The 24,514-nt window shown below is 38.7% G+C and overlaps 1 protein-coding gene across 2 annotated transcripts in view; it reads right to left on the reverse strand.

Moving 5' to 3' along the window:
* The window catches only part of pigs (pickled eggs), a 56,073-nt gene that overhangs the window by 14,148 nt on the left and 17,411 nt on the right, over positions 1 to 24,514 (reverse strand). For both annotated transcript variants that reach the window (XR_010517587.1, XM_065221205.1), the window contains exon 4: positions 9,426 to 9,533. Coding sequence is in view for 1 of the 2 variants with exons in the window: in XM_065221205.1 (XP_065077277.1) it covers positions 9,426 to 9,533 (108 nt within the window). In the remaining variant the exon portion in view is untranslated. The remainder of the gene's footprint in view (positions 1 to 9,425; positions 9,534 to 24,514) is intronic.

The raw sequence follows: 24,514 nt of genomic DNA on the forward strand, positions 1-24,514 counted from the left end.
TAAGAGGCCAGCCAGCCAGTTGCTTAAAGTTTTAACAATAAAGCTAATTTATACTAACTTAAGTGTGTGAGACGAGCAGATCAAAAGAAGCACATTTTCAATAGAAAGTGAGCTATGTAGAGTATCCTGCTGCCAGAAACTACAAAAAACTTGGAAATCAAACTTGTAATATTTAAACAAATTTTTAGACCGGTTTAGAGTTGCTACGATAAATTTGAAATAAATCCCGCACCAAATCCACGCGAATCTTAAATCAAACACGTGTCGATCGATCGAAAACGTATCAAGCAGCAAATATTACAGTACTAGTAACGGGTTGTAGAACATATTTTCAATGAACTACTAAGCTATCAAAGTTCCTGTGGTTTCTTGAATTTTGTTTAGGTCGTTCAAACACCTAAATTACCTAAAACTTTTCAAAAGTTCATTAAATTTCCTTAAAAATTTTCAACTTTCTCTGAGGTTTCCTAGTTTTTATAAAGGATTCTAATGCACATACTTTGATTTTTTGCCAAGATGGGCACCACCGAGCAGCTTGGCAATCTATTTTGCTGGATCTTAGTGAAAAATTTGCTGAGATTCAGTTAACAAACGGGAATTTTGCCGAGATCTTGGCCAACAAACATAAATGTTGCTGCGATCTCCGTAAAAATAAACGCCGAGCCTGCTCGGTGGTGCCAATCTCGGCAAAAAAAAAATCTAAGTGTGCATTATCAAGATTCCCTGATTTTGTTTAAAACTCGCTAATCGTCTTTGAAGAACTTTAAACTACTATGTGGTTCATTTGACCTAAAATTACACTATGCTTTCCTGAGGTTCCCCTTAAAGCCTTCCTGAAATTTCAAAACTTCTTGAAGTTTCTCAAAATATCTCTGAGGTGATCACTAAGCCTTTCTGAGATTCCCCAAACTACAATGAAGTTCCCTGCAATTCTCTGAATTACAGTTTAAGGTGGGGTGGCGTTTGTCTACGGCCCAAACACATTGTTGTCTAAGCAGGGGAGGGGCTCTAGAATTAAAAAAAAACTGCCTACTGAGCTAGAATGATGCGAACAAAAAGTTCACATTTCCTACACACATAGAAAAAATCATGTAAATTTAGGTGCTCTGAGAGTGACATATAGGAGCGTCAATTTTGACATAAATTTGAGTCATAACAGACGTGAAATATCGCTCAATCAAACGTACTTTTCGTCTACCAACGAACTTTTCAGTCTCGGAGAAGTTTATATTATATTACATGTTTGTTTACAAAGCCGGCGCCGGTGGTGTAGTGGTAAGCGTGACTGCTTTCTCACCCCAATGGGTCTGGGTTCAATTCCAGCCGAGGTCGATGGGATTTTTCCCTAATAAAAAATAACCATAAACGAACGATAACCCAAATCATTGAACTATTCCACAAATGGTTTGGATGATACTCAGAACACGTCGTTAAGCAAATTAACCATACAATTTTTATTAGGGTTGTGAGGCATAAAAATCTCTGGTCACGTCTTCCTTCGGAAGGGAAGTAAAGCCGTTGGTTCCGGCCCATGTGTGTGTTTGAATGGGTGCGATATCCTACGCAGGTGTGGAAGTTGCCTTCCTGCACATTCCACGGTGTCGCGAGTGATTAAGCGGTTCGAGGAACGGTTGACCACCGATCGGAAGCCCAGAAGTGAAGGAAAAAGTATTCCGTACAACACCAAAAATCACAACCGCGTAGTTGGGGCCTTCAACCGAAATCCGAACGCCTCCGTTAGGGATGTGGCTAAGAAGCTGCACCTAAGCCGAAGTTTTGTCCAGAAGGCCAAAACTAAGGCTGGGCTTCGAACGTTCAAGGTAAAAAAGGCCCCTAATCACGATGAGAAGCAGAACAAGTCCGCCAAAACCCGTGCCAGGAAGTTGTACCTCAACATGCTGACGAAAGTTGAATGCTGCATCATGGACGACGAAACATATGTGAAGGCCGACTTCAAACAGATCCCCGGCAACCTGTTATTCACGGCCAAGGATAAGTTCAGCGTTCCGGAGAAATTCCTGGTTTGGCAAGCCATCTGCACGTGCGGGAAGCGGAGTGCACCTTTCGTGACCCAGGACACGATGAACGGACAGGTGTACATAAAAGAGTGCCTCCAGAAGCGGCTGCTTCCTCTCCTGAAGGCCCACAACGTCCCAACAATCTTCTGGCCGGATTTGGCCTCATGCCACTACTCCAAGGACGTGCTGAAGTGGTATGCGGACAATAAGGTCAATTTCGTGCCGAAAATGTTCAACCCTCCCAACACTCCGGAACTCCGCCCCATCGAGAAGTACTGGGCGATTATGAAGCAGCACCTTCTTAAACGACCTAAGGTAGTGAAGACAGTCGAGGAACTGAAGAAAGTATGGGTTTACATGCAAAAAACGGTTGATTCACAGGTTGTACAGAATCTTATGGCCGGGGTTAAGGCCAAGGTGCGGGCATTTGCGTATGGACTGTAAATAAAATACGAGTAAAATGGTAAAATGAAGTTTAATAGTTATTTCTCAATCCCTGAAAATTTGATGGCAATCGGATGAAAACTCGAATTTTGTGAATCAATTTTGTGTGTGGCAATTTCATCGTGGACACCCTTTACATTCTGAGATTCTATTGAATAATACTGGCCTAGATTTGATGAAACATAATTAAAAAAAAAGGATTTTCATTTGAAATGCAAATTTTTTTGAAAACTAACCTTTGCGTCTCTGACGTATTTTGCTGTCCTAAATGTTGTAGTCTAGTTTTCTCAATTTTTTACCGATTCAAAACAAACACCCTGCACATAATCGAGAAATTACCAGAGTTTCATAAGTCACGTCGCGGTTTTGGATTTTTTTTAACTAGTTCGTTTATTTGAAAGGCTCAATCGCGTTAGCTTTACGGAGCCAATAGTTCATTGTTCTTTGTTTGTAACAAAATTCACTTAATTCTATGTCTAGTAGGAGTTGGGCCGAATACTCGCGGCTTACTCGAGGTTAGAGAGGTACATTGTCGAAGGATAGGATGATGGGAGGAGTTTGGGGGTAAGGTTTCGTTGTCTCATCGGTTGTGTATTTACACGGATATTCCTTGGGGTCTGTCCAATGGTGAGACATTTTCATGATATTTTTTTTTTATTTCTAATATGAACCTATCATTTTTCGTTGTCAAATCATAACCGAATCGTATATATGTGATTACTATGTAGGTATACCGGAAATTATATGTTTTCCAAATCGTTCAGGACATCAGATGATTTGTTCTACTAGATCAACTAAGACTGCAATAATGTCTGTAGTATCGAAAAATGTCCAATCAGATTCAAAGTGTCTATGTGGATCATGCATGATCTATTTCCGAGTAATCCAGATGTTCAAGGTTCTTCAAATCGTCCTGGATAATTTGGATCAGATAATTTGATCAACCGTATCATTGTGCTTGCCACACAATATACGAATTCATGCATTGGTATTGGCATCGAAAGCTCTCAATTAATAACTGTGGAAGTGCATTTAGAACACTAAGTTGAGAGCACGCAATAAGCTAATATGCACTAAGCAATAAACTTGAAATGTGAATAAGAAGAAGAAGAAATCGTTCTGGAGCTCAGATGATTTATTCTGCTAGATTAACCATGACTGGGATAAAGTCTGTAGTATCGAAATATGTCCAAACAGATTCATAGTGTCTATATTCTATTATTCTATGTCTATAATTATTTCCACGTATACCAGATGATCTTAGTTCTCCAAATAGTCCTGCAGTTCAGCTGATTTGTTTTACTAGATCAACAAAGACTAGGATAATATCTGTAGTATCGAAATATCGATTTGGAAATCCTAGAACATTTGGCATACATGGAAATAGGTTGACATGATCCACATAGACACTGCAAATTTGTTTGGGCATATTTCGATACTACCGATATTAAATTAGTCTTGAAACTAGTAGAACTAGTAGAAAAATAATCTGATCTCCATAATGATTTCAGAACCTATAACATATTGTATACGTAGCAATAGGTCGGGTACAATTCACATACACATTTTGAATCTGTTTGGACATATTTCGATACTACAGACATTATTGCAGTCTTAGTTGATATAGTAGAACAGATCAACTGAACTCACGGACGATTTGGAGAACCTAGAATATCCGGTATACATGGCAATTGCTCACATATATACGATTCGTTTATGATTTGACAACGAAAAATGCTATGTTCGTATTGGAAAAAAAGGAAAATGTTTCACATTGGACAGACCTCAGAGAATTTCTGTGTAAATCCGGTGTGACTTATGGAATTGAGATCATTTCTCGATTATTTGCAGGATGTTTGGTTTGAACTGGTAAAAATTGAGAGCCTAATGAACAACAAAATTGATGACAGCAAAATAATCCGGGACGGAAAGGTAACAATGAATTCTACAATTTTAGTGACAGCATATCAGTCTCTTCGCGATCTTCATTTAATTTTTCCGTGATTTTCGCGACTGAAAGTTCAAATCCGCGACTATTCTGCGAAAATCGCGAGATCCGTGAAATCCGATTCGCGAAATCCGCGCCTGTTGTAACATCCCTGAAATTATCAAGATCTGATTTGAAATCGATTGAGCTTGGTGGAGCAAAAACGATATTTTCAACCACCCTACTGTCTACGTAGTGTATGAACAGTCCCTTTGAAGCGCAGGAAAATTATCTAAAATTCCCAAGACTTCTCTGGAGTTCACTAAAATCCTCTGAAAATACCTGAACTTCTCAGAGAACTTCTTAGAGCACCAGAGAGCTAATGAAAAGAAGAAGCTGTGAATTTTGTAGTACTTCGAAGAGGTACAACGAACTTTAGATAGATTCAATAGTGTTCAAGAGAGGGTCCAGTTCACAAAATATATGCTTCAGAGAGGTCCAGAGTGCTTCGGAGTGAATTTATCAGCCAAGATCACTTGCATTAAAGTGCTGATCATACAAAAAATGTTAGCTACACATAATTAGGCGCTGAAGCGACAGTCTCAACAAATCGATCAGCCTTTTTTATACTAGAGAATGCATCGCTATGAGAAATAGTGGAAGTATCAAAAAAGGGTCATCAGGGGTCTCAGATAACCTATTAAATTAAGGCACGGTATTACCAAGCCGGAGATTCCCGGGTTAGATTCCCGGTACAATCTAGACCAAAGCAACACGGTTTGTCATTAAGAAAATGAAAATGCTGTTAAATGACACATGTAAAGAATCAAAATTTCTTAAAGCAACCATAATGTCCTCCATTTTGATTTGATTGATACTAAAGTCTCTTGTAAATTCTGGGAATTTTGAAAAATATTCCCGATCGCGATCTTTATCAGAAAAAGTGGCGTTGCAATTTTTTTTCCGAGTTATCACCTTCCTTTTCGTCAAAATTCATTCTTGATAGAAAGTTGTATGATTTTAATTTAGTAATTTAACTTAGTTAAAGACAATTTTTGACAAGATTTGATTTCAAGTTCTGTTCTTGCATTGTACTCTTCAAATGCAATTTTTTTTTCCTTTGGTTTGTTTTTTCCGTCGATCTTGTTTTCCGTGCTGAACACCAATGCTACCGACGTGCCAGGAAGGCAGCTCCCACACCTGGACCCTACCTATCGACCCATCAACTCATGAACCGGGGACCAACGGCTTTACTTCCCATCCGAAGGAAGGCGTGATCAGAGATGTTATGCAAATTTTCAAATAGTTATCCAAATTACCATTGTTGTTATACCTTTTATAAATGTTATGTGCTTTCTGTTTTCGGTTTATTAAAGTTTTGATTTGTCTATTGAACCAAACTGGATTCTTTGAGTTGTCCTGACGCCTTCTTCTCTTTAATGATACTTCAACAAGTATTCCTTCAAATAATATTTTAGAGAAGATGTAAACAGCATTTTTGACATTTTCTTCATTCCTCAAAATTATTTGCCAATTTACACTACCTAATCTGTGCCTTATGCTGTCGTAATTTGCTTCATGAAAAGATGGTGGCTTGACAGTGCCGTCAACGCCGATTTGGAAAGAACAGAATCTCTTCAAGAGCTTCATACATTCAATTAAGATTGATTTTGCATTCGACATGTTTCGTAGTGGTATTGAAACTTAATACCTTTATTAAGCGGAATTAAATGGAAGATAACCTTTTTTGCTGTTTTAGTTAAACATTCTGCTAACAACCCAATTTCATTACTTCATAATGATGGCTACCAAGTCTTTGGGATGGGGGGGGGGGGGGGGAGCTTGAGTATCTGAGACGAAAATGCCAACAAAGGATCAATTTTCTCCGAACAATTACCGGAACGTGGTGGGGAGCTCATCCGCAAGATCTTCTAACGTTGTACCGGACAACGATTTTATCGGTTTTAGAGTACGGTAGTTTTTGCTTCCAGTCGGCGGCTAAAACTCACGTCATCAAACTGGAACGTATCCAGTATCGTTGTCTTCGTATCGCGTTAGGATGCATGCACTCGACTCATACGATGAGTCTCGAAGTGTTGGCGGGCATGTTGCCACTATCGGATCGGTTTTCGGAATTGTCCCTCAGGCTCCTCACCCGTTGTGAAGTTATGAACCCACTGGTAATCGAAAACTTTGAGAAGCTTCTTGAGCTAAACCCTCAAACTCGTTTTATGTCATTGTACTACGTGTACATAACTGAGGATGTCAGCCCTTCACAGCATAATCCCCATCGTGTATGCTTCTCCGACTTCGGCAATTCAGTTAGTTTCGATTTTTCTATGACGCGGGAGATTCGTGGAATCCCAGAACATCATCGTTCCATGATTGTTCCGTCAATTTACGCTGCAAAGTTTAGCCAAGTTGATTCCGCAAGATCGTTCTTCACAGATGGATCACTAATAGAGTCGTCCGCTGGTTTTGGTATTTTTAACGAATTTCATAGCGCCTCTCGAATGCTTCAAGCTCCTTGTTCCGTATATGTTGCTGAACTGGCGGCAATATATTATACACTAGAAACGATCGCCTCACTTGCACCAGATCACTATTTTATTTTTACGGATAGTCTCAGTTCTGTCGAGGCTATTCGCTCTATGAGGCCGGTAAAGCACTCCTCGTATTTTCTCATGAAAATACGAGAGCTTTTAAGTGCTTTATCTTTAAGATCTTTTGTCATCACCTTTGCATGGGTCCCATCTCATTGCTCGATTCCGGGCAATGAGATGGCTGACTCACTTGCTAAGGTGGGCGCTATGCAAGGCGATATTTACGATCGACAAATCGCCTACAATGAATTTTTCTTCATTTATCGTCAACAGTCGCTCACCAGCTGGCAAAATAAATGGAGTGAAGGAAGTTTGGGACGACGGCTATTCTCGATCATCCCTAAGGTGTCGAAGAGTCCTTGGTTCAAGGGGTTGGATGTGGGTCGAGACTTCATTCGTCTGATGTCTCGCCTCATGTCCAATCACTATTCGTTAAACGCTCACTTGTTTCGTGTTGGGCTGGGAGACAGCAATCTCTGTGAATGTGGACAAGGTTACCAAGACGCCGATCACATCCTTTGGTCTTGTGCTGAGCATCGTGGAGTCAGATCTGAGCTGTGCGATTCCCTTCGGGCTCGAGGTAGACAACCTAATGTTCCAGTTCGGGATATTTTGGCTAGACGTGATCTGGAGTTTATGAAACTCATATATGTTTACTTTAAGAATACTAACCTTAGATTGTAAGTTTGATTAACCTTGTGTTTAGTTTGTGTATTGTGCGTGTAGTTTTTTTTTTAATGTTTGTTTTCAAGATGAATAGAAATAAGTTCATGTTTTAGGATTAATTAAATATTTGTATAATAAATCATATTTCAAACCTCCTTCTCCCTTTCCCCATCCAAAAAATTGTAAATCTCCACTAACCTCGAGACGACCGCGAGTAATCGGTTCAATTCCTTTAACTCTAGATTTAAGACATTAATCATGTATAATGAAAATGATAACTCGGCTCTGTAAAGTTTATTCGATTGAGCCTGTACAAATAAATTAATATAAACAAAAAAAAGTCTTTGGGATTTTTGAATGAGGAGAAGAAGAAAGAGAAAATACGAAGAAGAAGAAGAAGAAGAAGAAAAATACGAAAAAGAAGAAGAAGAAGAAGAAGAAGAAGAAGAAGAAGAAGAAGAAGAAGAAGGAGATCAAAGATTCAAATATTTTCAAACGATTGATTACACCACAATTCTATTCATAACTTTCTTCTTCTTTCTTCGCATTTCAAGCTTAATGCTTATCGCATTTTTTAGCTTATTGCGTGCTCTCAACTTAGTGTTCTAGATGCACTTCCACAGTTATTAATTGAGAGCTTTCGATGCCTGTGCCATTTTTGCATTGGTATAATTGTGTGGCAAGTACAATCATATTCTATGCCCAGGGAAGTCGAGAAATTTTCCAACCCGAAAAATTCCTAGACCGGACCGGGAATCGAACCCAGCCACCTCCAGCATGGTCTTGCTTTGTAGCTGCGCCTTTACTGACTGAGCTAAGGAAGGCCCAATTCATAAGCCAATAGTATTTTGTTTAAATTCAGCGAAAATGTCAGACATTGTCGTCGCCTTCGAAACAGGTGTTTGTTTGTAGAGCCCTTTTTCTTGGTACTATTCGCAATTTCTAAAGCTCTAATCTTAAGATTTAAAATCATCTGAAAATTGCACTGATATTCTGCAATAAATTACAGGAAAACTGTTAAAATTCACCGAACTGTTTACTGAACGTTCAGCTGTTGAGATTTTGGTCAAATTTCTCAGAAATCTGTGAAATAATCTTGGTGTGTGTGTTGTTGTCTTCTAGAAATTTGTGTGTTTTTGAAGAAGAATGTTTTTTTTCGAAAGCCGTGAAAAAATCAATTAAACAAAATGTCAGCCTCAAATTGATTTTATGGGGCTTTCATAAAAAAACCACCATATCTCACTGGAAGCGACAAATTCGCAAATTTTATGGAAATGATGCTTTCTTCAACTTTGTAAAACATTTTAAGCTGTCAAGCAAAAAAGTTAGATTTTTAAGCAACGTAGCGATCTAGGAAATTAAATTTATGGACGAGTCCTTGATTAGATGCGCCTTAACCTAAATAAAAACACTTCCGGTGTCACCAAATTGATTAAACATCATTTTTGTGCACTTTTTTAGTTTGTACCTGAAATTTGCCCTTTTGCACCACACTGAAAAATTTGTCAAAATGTATACAAAATGTAGGATAAGAGGGACATAGTGAACAGGTGGGGCATAGTGAGCATCCCGTGCACCAGCTTGGACTTCCGGCCGTTTGGAACAAATTGGTTGGCATAATAATATTGATCCTACTACCAATTGATTTGTTTCATGCAGCTGGAGATCCAGACCCTAAGTGCGGAAAGTTCACTATGCCCCACCTGTTCACTATGCCCCTCCTTCCCCTACATAACTCCTAAGTTTTACTATACACTTTTAACTTACCCGCACAAAAATTAACACTTTGGTATCTCCAATACGATATTTTCCCTCTGATACTCGTACCATGGGGAACTGAGACGGGCAGGTGCACTTTTCCACCAGATCTCGAACCTGAAAAAGAGCAGACACAATAAAATTATTAGAATATGTTCATTATTCCGACATGCAGTAGAGAGACAGAACCAGTGATTGCATCAAGCAGGTAACAGCAATCTCAGCAGACGACCGTAGTTTAACTGGACTTGTAAGAATCAGAACCTGTTTGAGAATTAGTGTCTTTCGGTACGTATCATAATAAATAACGTCATAGAAATATTTGCGATAGCTGTAAAATGCCTCCTACATAAAGTACTCTTGTTATTGTGTATATAGATAGGGAAGAGCGGGGTTAGTTATTCGACGGGACTTGCTGATCACTAACGACATCTCGAAAATTATACATATAAATATTGGGAAGGAATATCAATCAGTACAAATATCATCTTGTTGAATGTGGAGAGAAGCTCGTACGTAACGATGTTTGATTAATGGGAAATAATCCAGGATTGTATGTATGATTATTTGTCTAAGAAGTATTTTTCTCTTTCATACAATTTGTTTTACCACTTCGCATTTTCTTGGGCACCGTAAAACGAGGTATCTTTGATAATGCGGTAACTTTGATAATAGAATATAATAATTAAATTTACTCAATACACTATTTCCGAATTGGAAACATTGGTTTCATTTTGTAGCTTTGGGTATTAACTTTGAGTTGAGTTTTCCTGATTGAAAAGGCACTCAAACAATGACTTATTAAGTGTATTCAATATTGTCTTCTTATTGCTTATTATGATTCTGAATGTTATACTCAATCAAAATTTCATATTTCGTGAACTAAAAGATTCACGCATGTTTTTCTACATTCATTTAGTATTATCAAAGTTAAAAAAAACTGATGATCGGTCAAAGGCAAATAAAATATTGCAATAATTTACGTTAAACATATTACTAAAGAATTGGCTCTAGTACTTGTTTGAAAAAAATTAAATTTGAAAAACATTAGTTTGTAAATTAATTGATGTAAATCATATTTAGAATATACTTCTATTTTTTTATTATAATTACTTTAACACTCTTGTGTCATTTGTGACTTGTCTGGGGGTGAGATTTGAACTCGTGACTTTGGCGTGAGAGGTATGGATGCTAACCACTACGCCGGGGTCGCTCCCTAATATATATACTTCTAAACTAAACTAATCAAAGGGGTTGTAACGCATGAAGTTTAAAATGTATTTAAGTGATTGCTGCAGATTAATTTTCAACACGCGAGGTAGAAAAGTTCCGTTAATCATGTTTCGAATGTAAAAACTCCCCCTCGGGTTTTGCATCGAACACGTTTTACCTGTGGTTTTACCTTTCAATGGCGAACTAAAAATTATAAATTCTCTCAAATAATCAATTTTCGCTTCAAGGCGCTATTGTATTGTTCGCTTTATTCTTACGTTTTCACGTCCATTAAAGAAATCCATCACATGTTTTTAGAGTAAAATAGTACACAAATCCACCAAGATCAGTCAAAACTGGACCTACCCAAAATGGGTAAACTAAGTTAGGAGTGACAAGTTGACAAATGAACAACATCTATCGAAATCAGGTTGATGTTGTCTATTTGTCAGCTTGTCACTCCCAACTTACTTCACCGATTTTTGTGTAGGTTCAGTTTGACCGATCTGGCCAAAAGGCCGAAAGACAGAAGGTCGAAATGACAAAAGGCCGAAAGACAAAATGTTGGAAGACAAAGGTCAAAAGGGACAACAAACGAAAGGGTTGAAAATGTCGAAAGGACAAAGGGTTCAAAGGCCAAAAGCTGATGTAAATATTATGAAACTTATTTGTTATGAGTTCAAACAAATTCTCAAAAGAAAATACTATTTCCCTTTTACTGTAATGTTGGATGAGATATTAGAATCTCATTTTTTTCTGAAAATTTTCCTTCTTTTATACGTGAGCTGTGCGGATAAAATATCAATACAATTTACTCTTCTTTAAACTCATTCTTAAAAAAAAAAGTTTTGAGATTTCACCCTTTTGTCCTTTCTCAACTTTTTTCATAGATTCATAATAGAAAGGCAAATATTTAATAATTTTTATATTATTAGCTTTATTCTCAAAACAGATCAACTAGCTCCACTTTACCCTATAAAGCTACTAATGATGTTAGTGTAGGAAGAAACAAAACAAGAATAGGTTTTTCTATTTTTTTGTTATGCAACATTCACATATCTATCTCATCCCACTGCGAACTAGCAAGAAGTACAGTCGACTTGTTTCGCGCTCCGGTATTTCGGAAGTTTTCTCGGTATTCGGTTGGTTTAAATTATCAGTTTTTTCTCGCTTAGTGATTACTGGCATAGTACCCGGCTAAACAATTATCTGAAAGTGAGTTTTTTTCTGAGAAGAAAGTGTGTTTTCGGCATCATCAGAAGGAAAATTGTTTTTGCGATTGCCAATTCGCCAACCATTTTGCCATCGGTGCGTGATCACGCATACCTGCACACAGATCATCGTCATCGAGTGTCAGCATCTGCCTCCGCATTTATACCGGTCATCCATCATCGTGTGTCCAGCTGAGTGCCGAGCCTAATACAAGCACACCACTACAAAGATCGCCCGCACACGCGCATCGAAGGTCACCCACGCTGCGCGTCGCTCCGCTGCTGCTGTGTAATCACTCGGTGGTAGTAGTATAGCAGATAAGTTTTTTTTCCTGTTTCTTTCTCTCGCCCATCAGTTAAATTTAATTTTGTGTTTCTGTGTTTGTAGTTTTTTTCTGTTTATTGTGTCTGTGTGGGTTTAAGCATCGTTTCAGTGGTAGAGCGTTTACCACTCCCACTAGTACGGCAAAATGGACGTCTCGTCAGAAGATGATATGGACATTTTGTCGGAAGATGACACCAGTTTGCCACTCGATGGCAAGAAAAGACGAAAACGTCCTATCATTCATGGTTCGTCTCAGAAAAGCCACCGATCGCGAGCCTATCCAGATGACTCGACTGGGCCATGGGTTGTCTACTTTCAGCCCAAAAACAAACCTTTGAACTTGATGCAAATTTCCACTGATCTGACGAAGCGATACTCGGCCGTGACCGAAATCACGAAGGTTAGGCATAATAAACTTCGTGTTGTCGTTTCTAACCTGAAGCAGGCTAACGAGATTGCTGCCTCCCAGCTCTTTACGATTGAGTACAGGGTTTACATACCAGCTCGTGATGTGGAGATCGAAGGTGTGGTCACCGAAGCGAGTCTGACCCCCGAGATCTTGGAGAAGCAGGCGGTTGGCCGTTTCAAGAACTCCTTGCTCCCCCCGGTGAAGATACTGAATGTCCAAAAACTGGGCTCAGTATCTGTCAGCGAGGGTAAAAAGAGTTTTACCCCCACAGACTCGTTTCGCGTGACCTTTTCTGGTTCAGCCCTTCCTCAGTACATCGAGTTGGGAAAACTTCGGCTACCTGTGCGCTTGTTTGTTCCTCGGGTCATGATCTGCCAAAACTGCAAACAGTTGGGACATACGGCCTCTCACTGTGGCAGCAAGGCACGCTGTTCCAAATGCGGGGAGAAGCACGAGGATGGCGCCTGTACAGTCACGGCACCAAAATGCGTGTACTGCAAAGGATCTCCTCCTCATGGTCTCTCGTCGTGTCCGGTGTACAAACAACGCGGGGAAAAACTAGAGCGCTCTCTTAAAGAACGTTCCAGGCGGTCTTTTGCAGAAATGCTTAAGACAGCCAAGCCATCGACCAACGAAACAAATCCCTTCGCTCTTTTGTCAGATGACGAGTCTGGCTCTGACTTGGCTGAGGAGGGAGTTTCTTTCAGTTTTCCGGAAGGTTCTGCCCGGAAACGAAAACGCATCCGTTCGCGGAAAGTTGCAGATCAAGAACCCCAAATCAGCTTGCCCAAATCAAGGAGTGGTGGAAAAAAGGAGACTTCTACTCCTCCTGGATTCCGCAGAACTGATTATACCCAGGATTTTCCACCTCTCCCGGGGACATCCAAAACCCCCGAAGCCCCAATTTTCAGAACACAAGCCCCTTCTTCATCTGGGTTGTTCTCATTTGATAACATTGTGGACAGTATCCTCAATTACCTCGATATTTCTGATCCTCTGAAAAGCATTGTTCTGGCAATGCTTCCTACTGTGAAAACCCTCTTGAAGCAGTTGACATTGAAGTGGCCCCTCCTTGCAGCAATCATCTCCTTCGATGGATAATTTTCCAAACGAGGTCGGGGATTTGATCACTGTTCTACAGTGGAATTGTCGAAGTCTTATTCCTAAGATAGAATCGTTTAAGTTTTTGGTTCACAATAATGATTGTGATGCATTTGCTCTGTGTGAAACTTGGCTCTCTTCAGATATCGATCTTCCTTTTCATGATTTTAACATTATTCGACTGGATCGTGAAGATTCGCGTGGAGGAGGAGTACTTTTGGGGATCAAAAAGTGCCATTCCTTCTATAGAGTGAATCTTCCACAATTGCCAGGTATTGAAGTTGTCGCATGTCAGGCTATTATTAAAGGCAAGAGCCTTTGTATTGCTTCTGTGTATATTCCTCCCCGAGTTTCGATTAGTCAAAAACAACTTTCAGATATCTGTTCAGTACTTCCTGCTCCACGGTTGATTATGGGAGATTTGAATTCCCATGGTACAGGCTGGGGGGAACTGTATGATGACAACCGTTCTACTTTGATATATGACCTCTGTGATAACTTCAATATGACGATTCTTAACAATGGAGAAGTAACACGTCTGGCTGGTCCATCCTCAAATGGAAGTAGATTAGACCTCACACTTTGCTCTAATTCATTATCGTTGGATTGCACGTGGAATGTGATCCAGGATCCCCACGGTAGTGATCACTTGCCGATCGGCATTTCGATTGCCAGTGGGTTCAATTCGTCGGAATCCGTTAACGTCGCGTACGACCTCACCCGTAATATCGATTGGACAACGTTCAAGACCGTGATAGATGAAGCCGTGTCGTCGGTAGAAGAGCTTCCACCGTTGGAGGAATATAACTTCCTCTCCAATCTGATCTTGGACCTCGCGCTTCGAGCTCAAACTCGGCCGGTTCCAGGAACGTCTTTTCGTATGAAACCTCCTACCCCTTGGTGGGACCAGCAATGCACTGAGGTTTATCGTAAAAAGTCCGACGCGTTTAAGCTTTTCCGGAAACGCGGAACACCCGAGTATTTCGAAGCGTACTCGACTCTTGAACACGAACTCAAGAGCCTCATCAAAGCCAAGAAACGCGGATACTGGCGGCAATTCGTGGATGGTTTATCGCGCGAAACGTCGATGAATACGCTTTGGAACACGGCGCGAAGGATGCGTAACCGGTCTTCAAACAACGAGAGCGAGGAGTACTCGGATCGGTGGATTCTCAAGTTCGCGCGAAAAGTATGTCCTGATTCCGTGCCGGCACAGATGATTCCTCGCGAAACGACGAATTCGGTAGACGAGATCAGCCAGCCTTTTTCAATGCTGGAGCTCTCACTCGCGCTCCTTTCGTGTCGCAATTCGGCTCCGGGGGCTGATAGGATCAAGTTCGACTTGTTGAAGAACCTCCCAGACGTCGCTAAGAGGCGCATGTTGAACTTGTTTTGTCAGTTCCTGGAGTTCAATATTGTTCCAGATGATTGGAGGCGAGTGAGAGTTATAGCCATTAAAAAGCCTGGAAAACCCGCGTCAGATCATAACTCGTATCGTCCCATCGCGATGTTATCGTGCATTCGAAAATTGTTGGAGAAAATGATCCTTTTTCGCCTCGACAAATGGGTTGAGACGAACCACCTACTCTCAGATACTCAATTTGGTTTCCGTAGGGGTAAGGGAACGAACGACTGTCTCGCGTTGCTTTCCACAGAAATCCAGTTGGCTTTTGCTAAAAAAGAGCAAATGGCTTCTGTGTTCTTGGATATTAAGGGGGCTTTTGATTCAGTATCGGTTGAAGTCCTTTCAGACAAACTCCACGCTTGTGGCCTTTCCCCATTAATTAATAACTTTTTGTACAATTTGCTGTCAGAGAAACATATGAGCTTTTCTCATGGAAACTCTACAGCTTCTCGATTTAGTTACATGGGTCTCCCCCAGGGCTCATGTTTAAGCCCCCTTTTGTACAATTTCTATGTCAGAGAAATTGACAATTGTCTAAGTGACAACTGCACGTTGAGACAACTTGCAGATGATGGCGTAGTGTCTATGACAGGGCCCACAGGGGTCAACCTGCAAGGACCCTTACAGGATACCTTGGACAATTTGTCTACTTGGGCTATTCAGCTAGGTATCGAATTCTCCACGGAGAAAACTGAGTTGGTCGTTTTTTCTAGGAAGCATAGCCCAGCACAACCGAAGCTTCAACTTTTGGGTAAGCCGATCACTCATTCCATGTCTTTCAAATATCTTGGGGTCTGGTTCGATTCCAAATGCACCTGGAGATCCCACATTGAGTATCTGAGACGAAAATGCCAACAAAGGATCAATTTTCTCCGAACAATTACCGGAACGTGGTGGGGAGCTCATCCGCAAGATCTTCTACCGGACAACGATTTTATCGGTTTTAGAGTACGGTAGTTTTTGCTTCCAGTCGGCGCAACTCACATCATCAAACTGGAACGTATCCAGTATCGTTGTCTTCGTATCGCGTTAGGATGCATGCACTCGACTCATACGATGAGTCTCGAAGTGTTGGCGGGCATGTTGCCACTATCGGATCGGTTTTCGGAATTGTTCCTCAGGCTCCTCACCCGTTGTGAAGTTATGAACCCACTGGTAATCGAAAACTTTGAGAAGCTTCTTGAGCTAAACCCTCAAACTCGTTGTATGTCATTGTACTACGTGTACATAACTCAGGATGTCAGCCCTTCACAGCATAATCCCCATCGTGTATGCTTCTCCGACTTCGGCAATTCAGTTAGTTTTGATTTATCTATGACGCGGGAGATTCGTGGAATCCCAGAACATCATCGTTCCATGATTGTTCCGTCAATTTACGCTGCAAAGTTTGGCCAAGTTGATTCCGCAAGATCGTTCTTCACAGATGGATCACTAATAGAGTCGTCCGCTGGTTTTGGTATGTTTAACGAATTTCATAGCGCCTCTCGAATGCTTCAAGCTCCTTGTTCCGTATATGTTGCTGAACTGGCGGCAATACACTATACGCTAGAAACGATCGCCTCACTTGCACCAGATCACTATTTTATTTTTACGGATAGTCTCAGTTCTGTCGAGGCTATTCGCTCCATGAGGCCGGTAAAGCACTCCTCGTATTTTCTCATGAAAATACGAGAGCTTCTGAGTGCTTTATCTTTAAGATCTTTTGTCATCACCTTTGCATGGGTCCCATCTCATTGCTCGATTCCGGGCAATGAGAAGGCGGACTCACTTGCTAAGGTGGGCGCTATGCAAGGCGATATTTACGATCGACAAATCGTCTACAATGAATTTTTCTTCATTTATCGTCAACAGTCGCTCGCCAGCTGGCAAAATAAATGGAGTGAAGGAAGTTTGGGACGATGGCTATTCTCGATCATCCCTAAGGTGTCGAAGAGTCCTTGGTTCAAGGGGTTGGATGTGGGTCGAGACTTCATTCGTCTGATGTCTCGCCTCATGTCCAATCACTATTCGTTAAACGCTCACTTGTTTCGTGTTGGGCTGGGAGACAGCAATCTCTGTGAATGTGGACAAGGTTACCAAGACGCCGATCACATCCTTTGGTCTTGTGCTGAGCATCGTGGAGTCAGATCTGAGCTGTGCGATTCCCTTCGGGCTCGAGGTAGACAACCTAATGTTCCAGTTCGGGATATTTTGGCTAGACGTGATCTGGAGTTTATGAAACTCATATATGTTTACTTTAAGAATACTAACCTTAGATTGTAAGTTTGATTAACCTTGTGTTTAGTTTGTGTATTGTGCGTGTAGTTTTTTTTTAATGTTTGTTTTCAAGATGAATAGAAATAAGTTCATGTTTTAGGATTAATTAAATATTTGTATAATAAATCATATTTCAAACCTCCTTCTCCCTTTCCCCATCCAAAAAATTGTAAATCTCCACTAACCTCGAGACGACCGCGAGTAATCGGTTCAATTCCTTTAACTCTAGATTTAAGACATTATTCATGTATAATGCAAATGATAACTCGGCTCTGTAAAGTTTATTCGATTGAGCCTGTACAAATAAATTAATATAAAAAAAAAAAAAAATTCACATATCTGATTTTCAAGTTTAGTAGCAACAAAATATATCTTTCTTACAATTACTACCTATCATAGCAAAAAATGCGTTAAGAAAATGTATGCAGATTACTAATGTTTATAAAAAAAATACGTGAATTTGTTCTGTAAATGGATTGAGCATGTACAGTAGACTGATGCAAAATTTGAAATTTCCCTCCACGGCATTCAAACGGTTTCAAATCGGGTCCTGATTAGCCTCCGAAAGTTTAAACTCATTTGATAAGAAACTGACTTGGCACAAACTTCAAATGGTTTATATGGAAAATACTATGGGAAACAAAACCTTTTGTTCATTGTCTTTTAGCCTTTTACATATTATACTGTTAACAAGTTCTATTGCTATTCTTATGGGAATTTTTATCAGCTACAACTTTGCACAAACCCGTTTTCAGCCAAACATCAAATTAAATAGTTATTAATTGTTTAAGAGATTGATAATCTTATGGCAAGATTAAGCAACTGTATTGTGAGCAACGCTGTATTCTGCAGTGTGACATAGGGTTACGGTATGTAATGTGGGTCTAGTCCTTTCATTCGGCCTATCACGCAAATAAATAATTAATTAAGGAATATTACACAAAAAATAAGGAAAATATTGATCACTGATGATTGATAAATGTGTACCACACACAAATCAATTTATATCACAACATTTCAATACATTTTCAGCTCTCGTAAGTAATAAAACTGGTTGAGAATATCACTCTGTTCGGAGTTTTTAGCCGCCATGACTTCTAAGGTTAAGATGGGAAGGTTGCACTGACGATCATCAAATGGCCTGATTATGGCATTTATTGAATGGAATTACCTGATAATACACACTAGACGTAAAACTCACAGTTACTGTTTGAATATTTTATGTTTATTTTAATTGTTTAACAACGTTTTCACAAGTAAATCATGGACCCAACTTTAGGGACACATTTCTTTTCTATGTTCCTAACTTTGGCCCATGAAATTCATTTGACAGCATATAGCAATAAGAGTAACGTCAACAATGTGGTTTGCATTTGGATGATAAGGAACGAACAGGAAGGGAGATTTTTTCTGCCAAATCTGTATAATGAACATCACAATGTTTTGATTTAGATATTCTGCGGTCGAAAGACGATAAGCGAAATTTTTAATTTTTAATTTTTAACTTGAGTGATTTAATGTAGTTTTCGTAAAATTTTCTCTAAGAAATGTTTTGAGGAATGAAGAGTATTAAGTTAACAGTGATAGTGATAAAAAAAAATACATAAGAAAACGTTACCAAGAGCGTTTTTTTTGAGAATCAAACAGGATAGGACGAAGTTGCATCCATAAATAGACCCAATTTGGGGACAATAGACCGATATTACATACATTTCCCTGGTGAGTTTTTGTCTTAAAAAAAGTAAGTTTTTCAACTTTTTGCGGTTCCTGATAGCAAACGACATGATAAGCATATCTAAGCATACCATTTAGCAGTAGAATATCGTTTGCAGGTAAATTAATTGATGAGTTATGATTAAAAACGTAATCTATGGCTGCATATTAGACCGAGGTTAGGGACGTATACCCTAGTAGCCATGATTTTTGTCCTCTATTCTACGCGCCATAAACACCAGTGTTGCCTGCTGAACAGTTGATTGAGCATAATCATAAGACATCAGTGACTTGAATCATTAATAACTTTTGTTCCTTACATTTGATCGAAAAATGGTCCTCAACAAAGTTTAGCTGAGAAAATTTTCTTCAAGCTCAGCTATTATTTTCTGAAGTAGAGTGAACTGGTGAATTTTGAGATATATATGAACCGAAATTATGGTTTCTTTATAGTAATTCCCATATAAACTTCAAATGGTTTGTGCCAAGTCAGTTTCTCACTAAATGAGTTCAAATTTTGGGAGGCTCTATAAAGCTTGCAATGTTACTTGGGCAGGGCTTAATTTGGAACCGTTTGAGCACTGTGGAGCGAAAATTTTGCATCAGTCTAATGTACAAGTAGTACACATACCTCTTTTTCTCGCTAATTTGTGTGGGAACGCTCGAAAATCTGTCGCGTACCATCATTCAATAGAAAATAGAGATTGTTAATCCGAATTCATTGCTTGTCAATCAAAACCACCCGCACAATATGATGCATACAAGTTGAGTAGCCATAGTTTGTACGGCCAATCGAGAGTAGGAACCACAGATAGGACAGATAGATTACGAGAGACAACCGATCGAAATTAATTCTTCACTGGCGCAAGAGTTTTGCCGATACAAACAGGCAAAAATTATACCAACATTTTCGAAAGGTGAAATCAATATTTTCACCTGTTACTGGCCTCTGATGAATGTGCTATGCCTATTCGAAGCGTGCAATTTTAACCGTAGTTTGATGAACGCCGAAGATTTGATTTGCGTCTTTGCACAAGCGACACTCACACGTTACATATACCGCACTACAGCAACGGTCAGGGCCGTACGAGCTGGAGGAGAATGCATATTAGCCATGCGCGTAGTCACAACACGGTAACAATATGTTTATTATTGATATGTTGTTGGACCATTTGATAAAAATGTGAGATCTTGAAAACATCGGTATTTTTTTTCCTTGATTTGTTTTCCGTCGATCTTGTTTTCCGTGCTGAGCACCAATGCCAGGGAGGCAGCTTTCACACCTAGACCCTACCTATCGACCCATCAACTCATGGCCAACGGCTTTACTTCCCCTCGCCATAAGAATGGTATAAAATAAATTGAAAGCTCAAGTTCCAGATTAACAAATAGTAGTCATGTGTGCACCAATTTGCACTATTTTATCACAAAATGGCACAACATTTTATCAAACCATCATGTGACACATTTAAGTATGTCACGTTCTAAGGGGACAGAGAAGGTTTCAAATATGTGACAAGCAATGTATTAGGCATAGAAAAAAACGAAACGAAAGGGGGGAGGGAGGATTAATTTTTCATGAATTTCGAGTGACGTACCTAATGGATGCGCCCTAATCACTTGCTATTTAGGAAAAAGGTCATACATCTTATGTTTCTTGTTCATCTTCTTTGCATTTCAAGCTTATTGCTTATCGCATATTAGCTTATTGCGTGCTCTCAACTTATTATTGCACTTCCACAGTTATCAATTGAGTGCTTCGATGTCTGTACCATTTTTGCATTAGCATAATTGTGTGGCAAGTACAATCATACTCTATGCCCAGGGAAATTGATAATGTTTCCAACCCGAATTCCTAGACCAGACCAGGAATTAAACCCAGCCACCTCTAGTATGGTATTGCTTTGTAGCTGCTCTTTTACCATCTGAACTAGGTCTTATGCTTATTTTTCAATTTTCACCAATGAAATATTTTCAAACTTCTGCATCTTGTTTCTAATCCTATTGCCCAACTTTCGACGAAAAAAAACTGCGTGGTTCATGCAAGTTCGATAATACTTGTATTTCTATACCCCGTGTGGGGTATTTCAAGTTCAGTTGCAATGAACAATACTTTTTCAATAATCCCGGACTTAAAAAAGTTTTATACAAAATAAAGGTTAGTTAAGATTTTCAGTGTTATATTTCAAGACTTAGTTATTTTAGAATCCCAATTTAAGAGAGAAAAAAAAATAGATATAGAATAAACTTTTTAGATTTGGAATTCAGGAAACAAATTCAATTTCTGACATGATTCCAGGACATCACGTAATTTTTGAAAAATTTGCGTTTTGGGAAATTGTCATGTCTTAGGATTTTTTTTGTAGATTTTTCGAAGATTCGTCTCTATTAAAACTTCCAGGTCTTATGAACAAATGCAAGACCTGGGACTTTTTTAAGCATCAAGGACAAAGATTTTTTACTAAGAGACATAGGAATGGTTTGATGGCCTGGGACTTAGATTAATCCTCCACGCTTCCGGGTCATAGATATTTTTTTAAATATTTAATCCTACCCAATTTGTAGGACACAGCCTAGTTGTTCAATAAACAGAGATGGATATAAAAGAAGAAAACAATATAAAACCAGAAACTTGTCCAAATTTTGGAATTAGTATAATTTTCATGTGAAAATACTTTTGAGATCTCATGGATTTTTTTTTTCAATCACGGGATATCAATTTTCGAGAGTTTTATAAAATAAATTGCAATAGACATTTACTATAGATACTGTAATCCGGGGCAAATTGATCACCGTTGTCACCTAGAAAATTTACAGTGATAGATATCAAGAGAAATCTTGATAGCATTTCATCATTCCACTCCAATGATTGCAAAATAGATTTTACTGCATAAAATTCAATTTTTTTTAACTAACGTTCAATAGTATTAAAAAAAAAAACAGTCGTACAGCTGCATTATTTTTTTTCAATAACTTGAAAGTTATTTTTTTTTCATTTAACCTAGTGTCAATTAATCTGAATTATATAATATTTACTTATAATATAATTTCTTCTGATTTGTTTAGAATTGTGTATCTTTTATCAAATTTTGTGTGTGATTTATTCTGAAAATAAACTATGATTTTATACCTTATTACGATGTTTTTCCTTTTAATTCTACTGCTACTGTTTCACTTTCAATTTCACTTTCGTTATTTAGGATTTTAGCAATTGATTCGAATTCAGGGAACCTAAATGTAATAATAACATTTACTTGACATTTACTAGTTGAATTATATTTTCAAATTCGAGATTTAAAAAATGTCTTGAAAATAAGCAAAGCACTCAAAATGATAAGTAATCATGCTGAATGAACGATTTGATTGTCACTTTAGATTAATGTGAGAAGTTTATTTCTACATTTACATTATTAAGTGATAAAGGCAGATAAGGCAGCTCCCACATCTGGACCCACCTATCGACCCATCAACTCATAGACCTTTACTTCCCTTCCGAAGGAAATCCCAGCGGCGCCGATTGGAATTTAACCCAGGCCTTTTGGGGTTGAGAGATAATCACGCTTACCACTACACCAGAAGTGGCATATTTTGATGGTAGAGATGTTTATATCACGAGATCCGAACCAAATAGAATGTTGCTTCCTTCTGTAAAGATATTCAGGAATACGAGGCCTTCAGAACTATCGGAGTGAATGATAGAATTTACTCACTAGATGACGCTAAAACAAACAAGATCAAATTGCGCCATCCTAAATACACATTATATAACGCTATCTACAGATCCTGCTCATACAGATGTTTCTCGTCTTCAGCAAAGCTGTTCAGATGGACAAGACCAGGTCGCGCTAGTGTGATGTGATTAATTTTTCATTGTTTGCCCTAACTTAGCACATGGACTGGATATAAGGTTTCCGTCTTCGGTAAAGTTATTCATATGGACAATACCTATCTTAAGGTAAAGAGTTTAGTTAGTTTAGTGCAATTTCCAAACCTACGACTAGATGCCTCCCTTTAGATAACGACTTGAGTGCGATACAGAACTGTTTCCTCAAAGTTGTCCTTGCTCGCTTTCTACTCCCTATATATAATTTTCACACTGCCGTACTCTAACGAAACTATCAATTCTATACTTTCATTTCCTCATCTGTCGTATAAAATTAACACTTTAAGTCTGTTATCTGACGCTTAGCAACTTCAACTATGTAAATCGTTAACTTCACGCAGAAGTAATACAAACAAAATAGTGAAAGTATGTTTTCAAGGTTTTTTGAACAGATTTTATCTAACATTACAGAGCTTCGGTGAACGCACCTAGTCCTGAAGGTATTAGTAGAATGCATTGACAAATAAAAAAGTTGCAGCTTTTCGTGCCCTGGCTGGGGTCAAATTGACCGTAAATTCACGTAACGCTATAACACCCCCCCCCCCCCCCCCCGTTTATCCACATTGAAAAAAAAACTCACTCTTAACAGTTTGAATTGGTTTTATTACGACTAGTTCAAGAAAATAATTTTTGTATGGATGTATTTAACAACAAATTATTATTATTTTCGATCTTTTAAAATTTGTCGAACCGCTTAATGGAATCCCTTTATGAAGAGCTTTGAGTGTTTTGGTTTATTTCCTTTAAATTCCGTTATAATTGCTTATGTTTTGACAGATACGCGTATTTCGTTTACTACTTGTAGATTGGAGGCGAACCAGCCCAAGGCTGAAAGCCTCCCTAATAAAGTTAAATAATAATAATAATAATAATACTACTTGTAGACCTCATCAGTGCCAAGTACTCAATAACCTATTGATTAATATATAACTCGTAGATAAAAGATGGATTCTTCACTGGTTTTGAGTACTTGGCACTGATGAAGTCTGCAACTAGTAGACGAAATACGCGTATCTGTCAAATGATAAGCAATTATAACGGAATATAAAGGAAATAAACTAACACACTCAAAGCTCTTCATATTATTTTCGCTTTTTCTTTTTTTTTTCTAATTTTCAAATTTTCTTATTTTTGTTTACACTTTGACATAAATGACATAGCATATTATTGACCTCGGAGAGATGTTTCTCGTGCGAGGTGCCGTGCGGACCATTAGCCGACTCAATTTCATCAAAAGTGGATTACTGTATTATAAATTTCCGGGATGAACCAGCATTTGTTTTCCGATTCATGGGGTGGCAAAAAAATAGCTCAAATAGAAACTCACGAAAGGAATTGGCAGCAGATCAAACGTATGACAATCCATGAAAGAAATCTAACACCACCAAAAATAATGCGTTATTCCCCGGGTTTTTCATTTACCCCCTAATGTTTTTTTTTTCTGATTTTTTGGAGTGGTCAATATGAGGGTGGAAACAGTAATTTTTGATAAAACATAAACATTTATTTTTGATAAAACTTTTTCTGAGTCACTGCGCTGCCAAACGATATCGTTTTTACAAATGGACCCATTGCATATTCAC

This window comes from Ochlerotatus camptorhynchus, unplaced genomic scaffold, assembly GCF_037179485.1.
Source record: "Ochlerotatus camptorhynchus isolate MF236.1 unplaced genomic scaffold, CSIRO-AGI_Acam_v1.1 ptg000140l, whole genome shotgun sequence".
Taxonomy (NCBI): Eukaryota; Metazoa; Arthropoda; class Insecta; order Diptera; family Culicidae; genus Ochlerotatus; species Ochlerotatus camptorhynchus.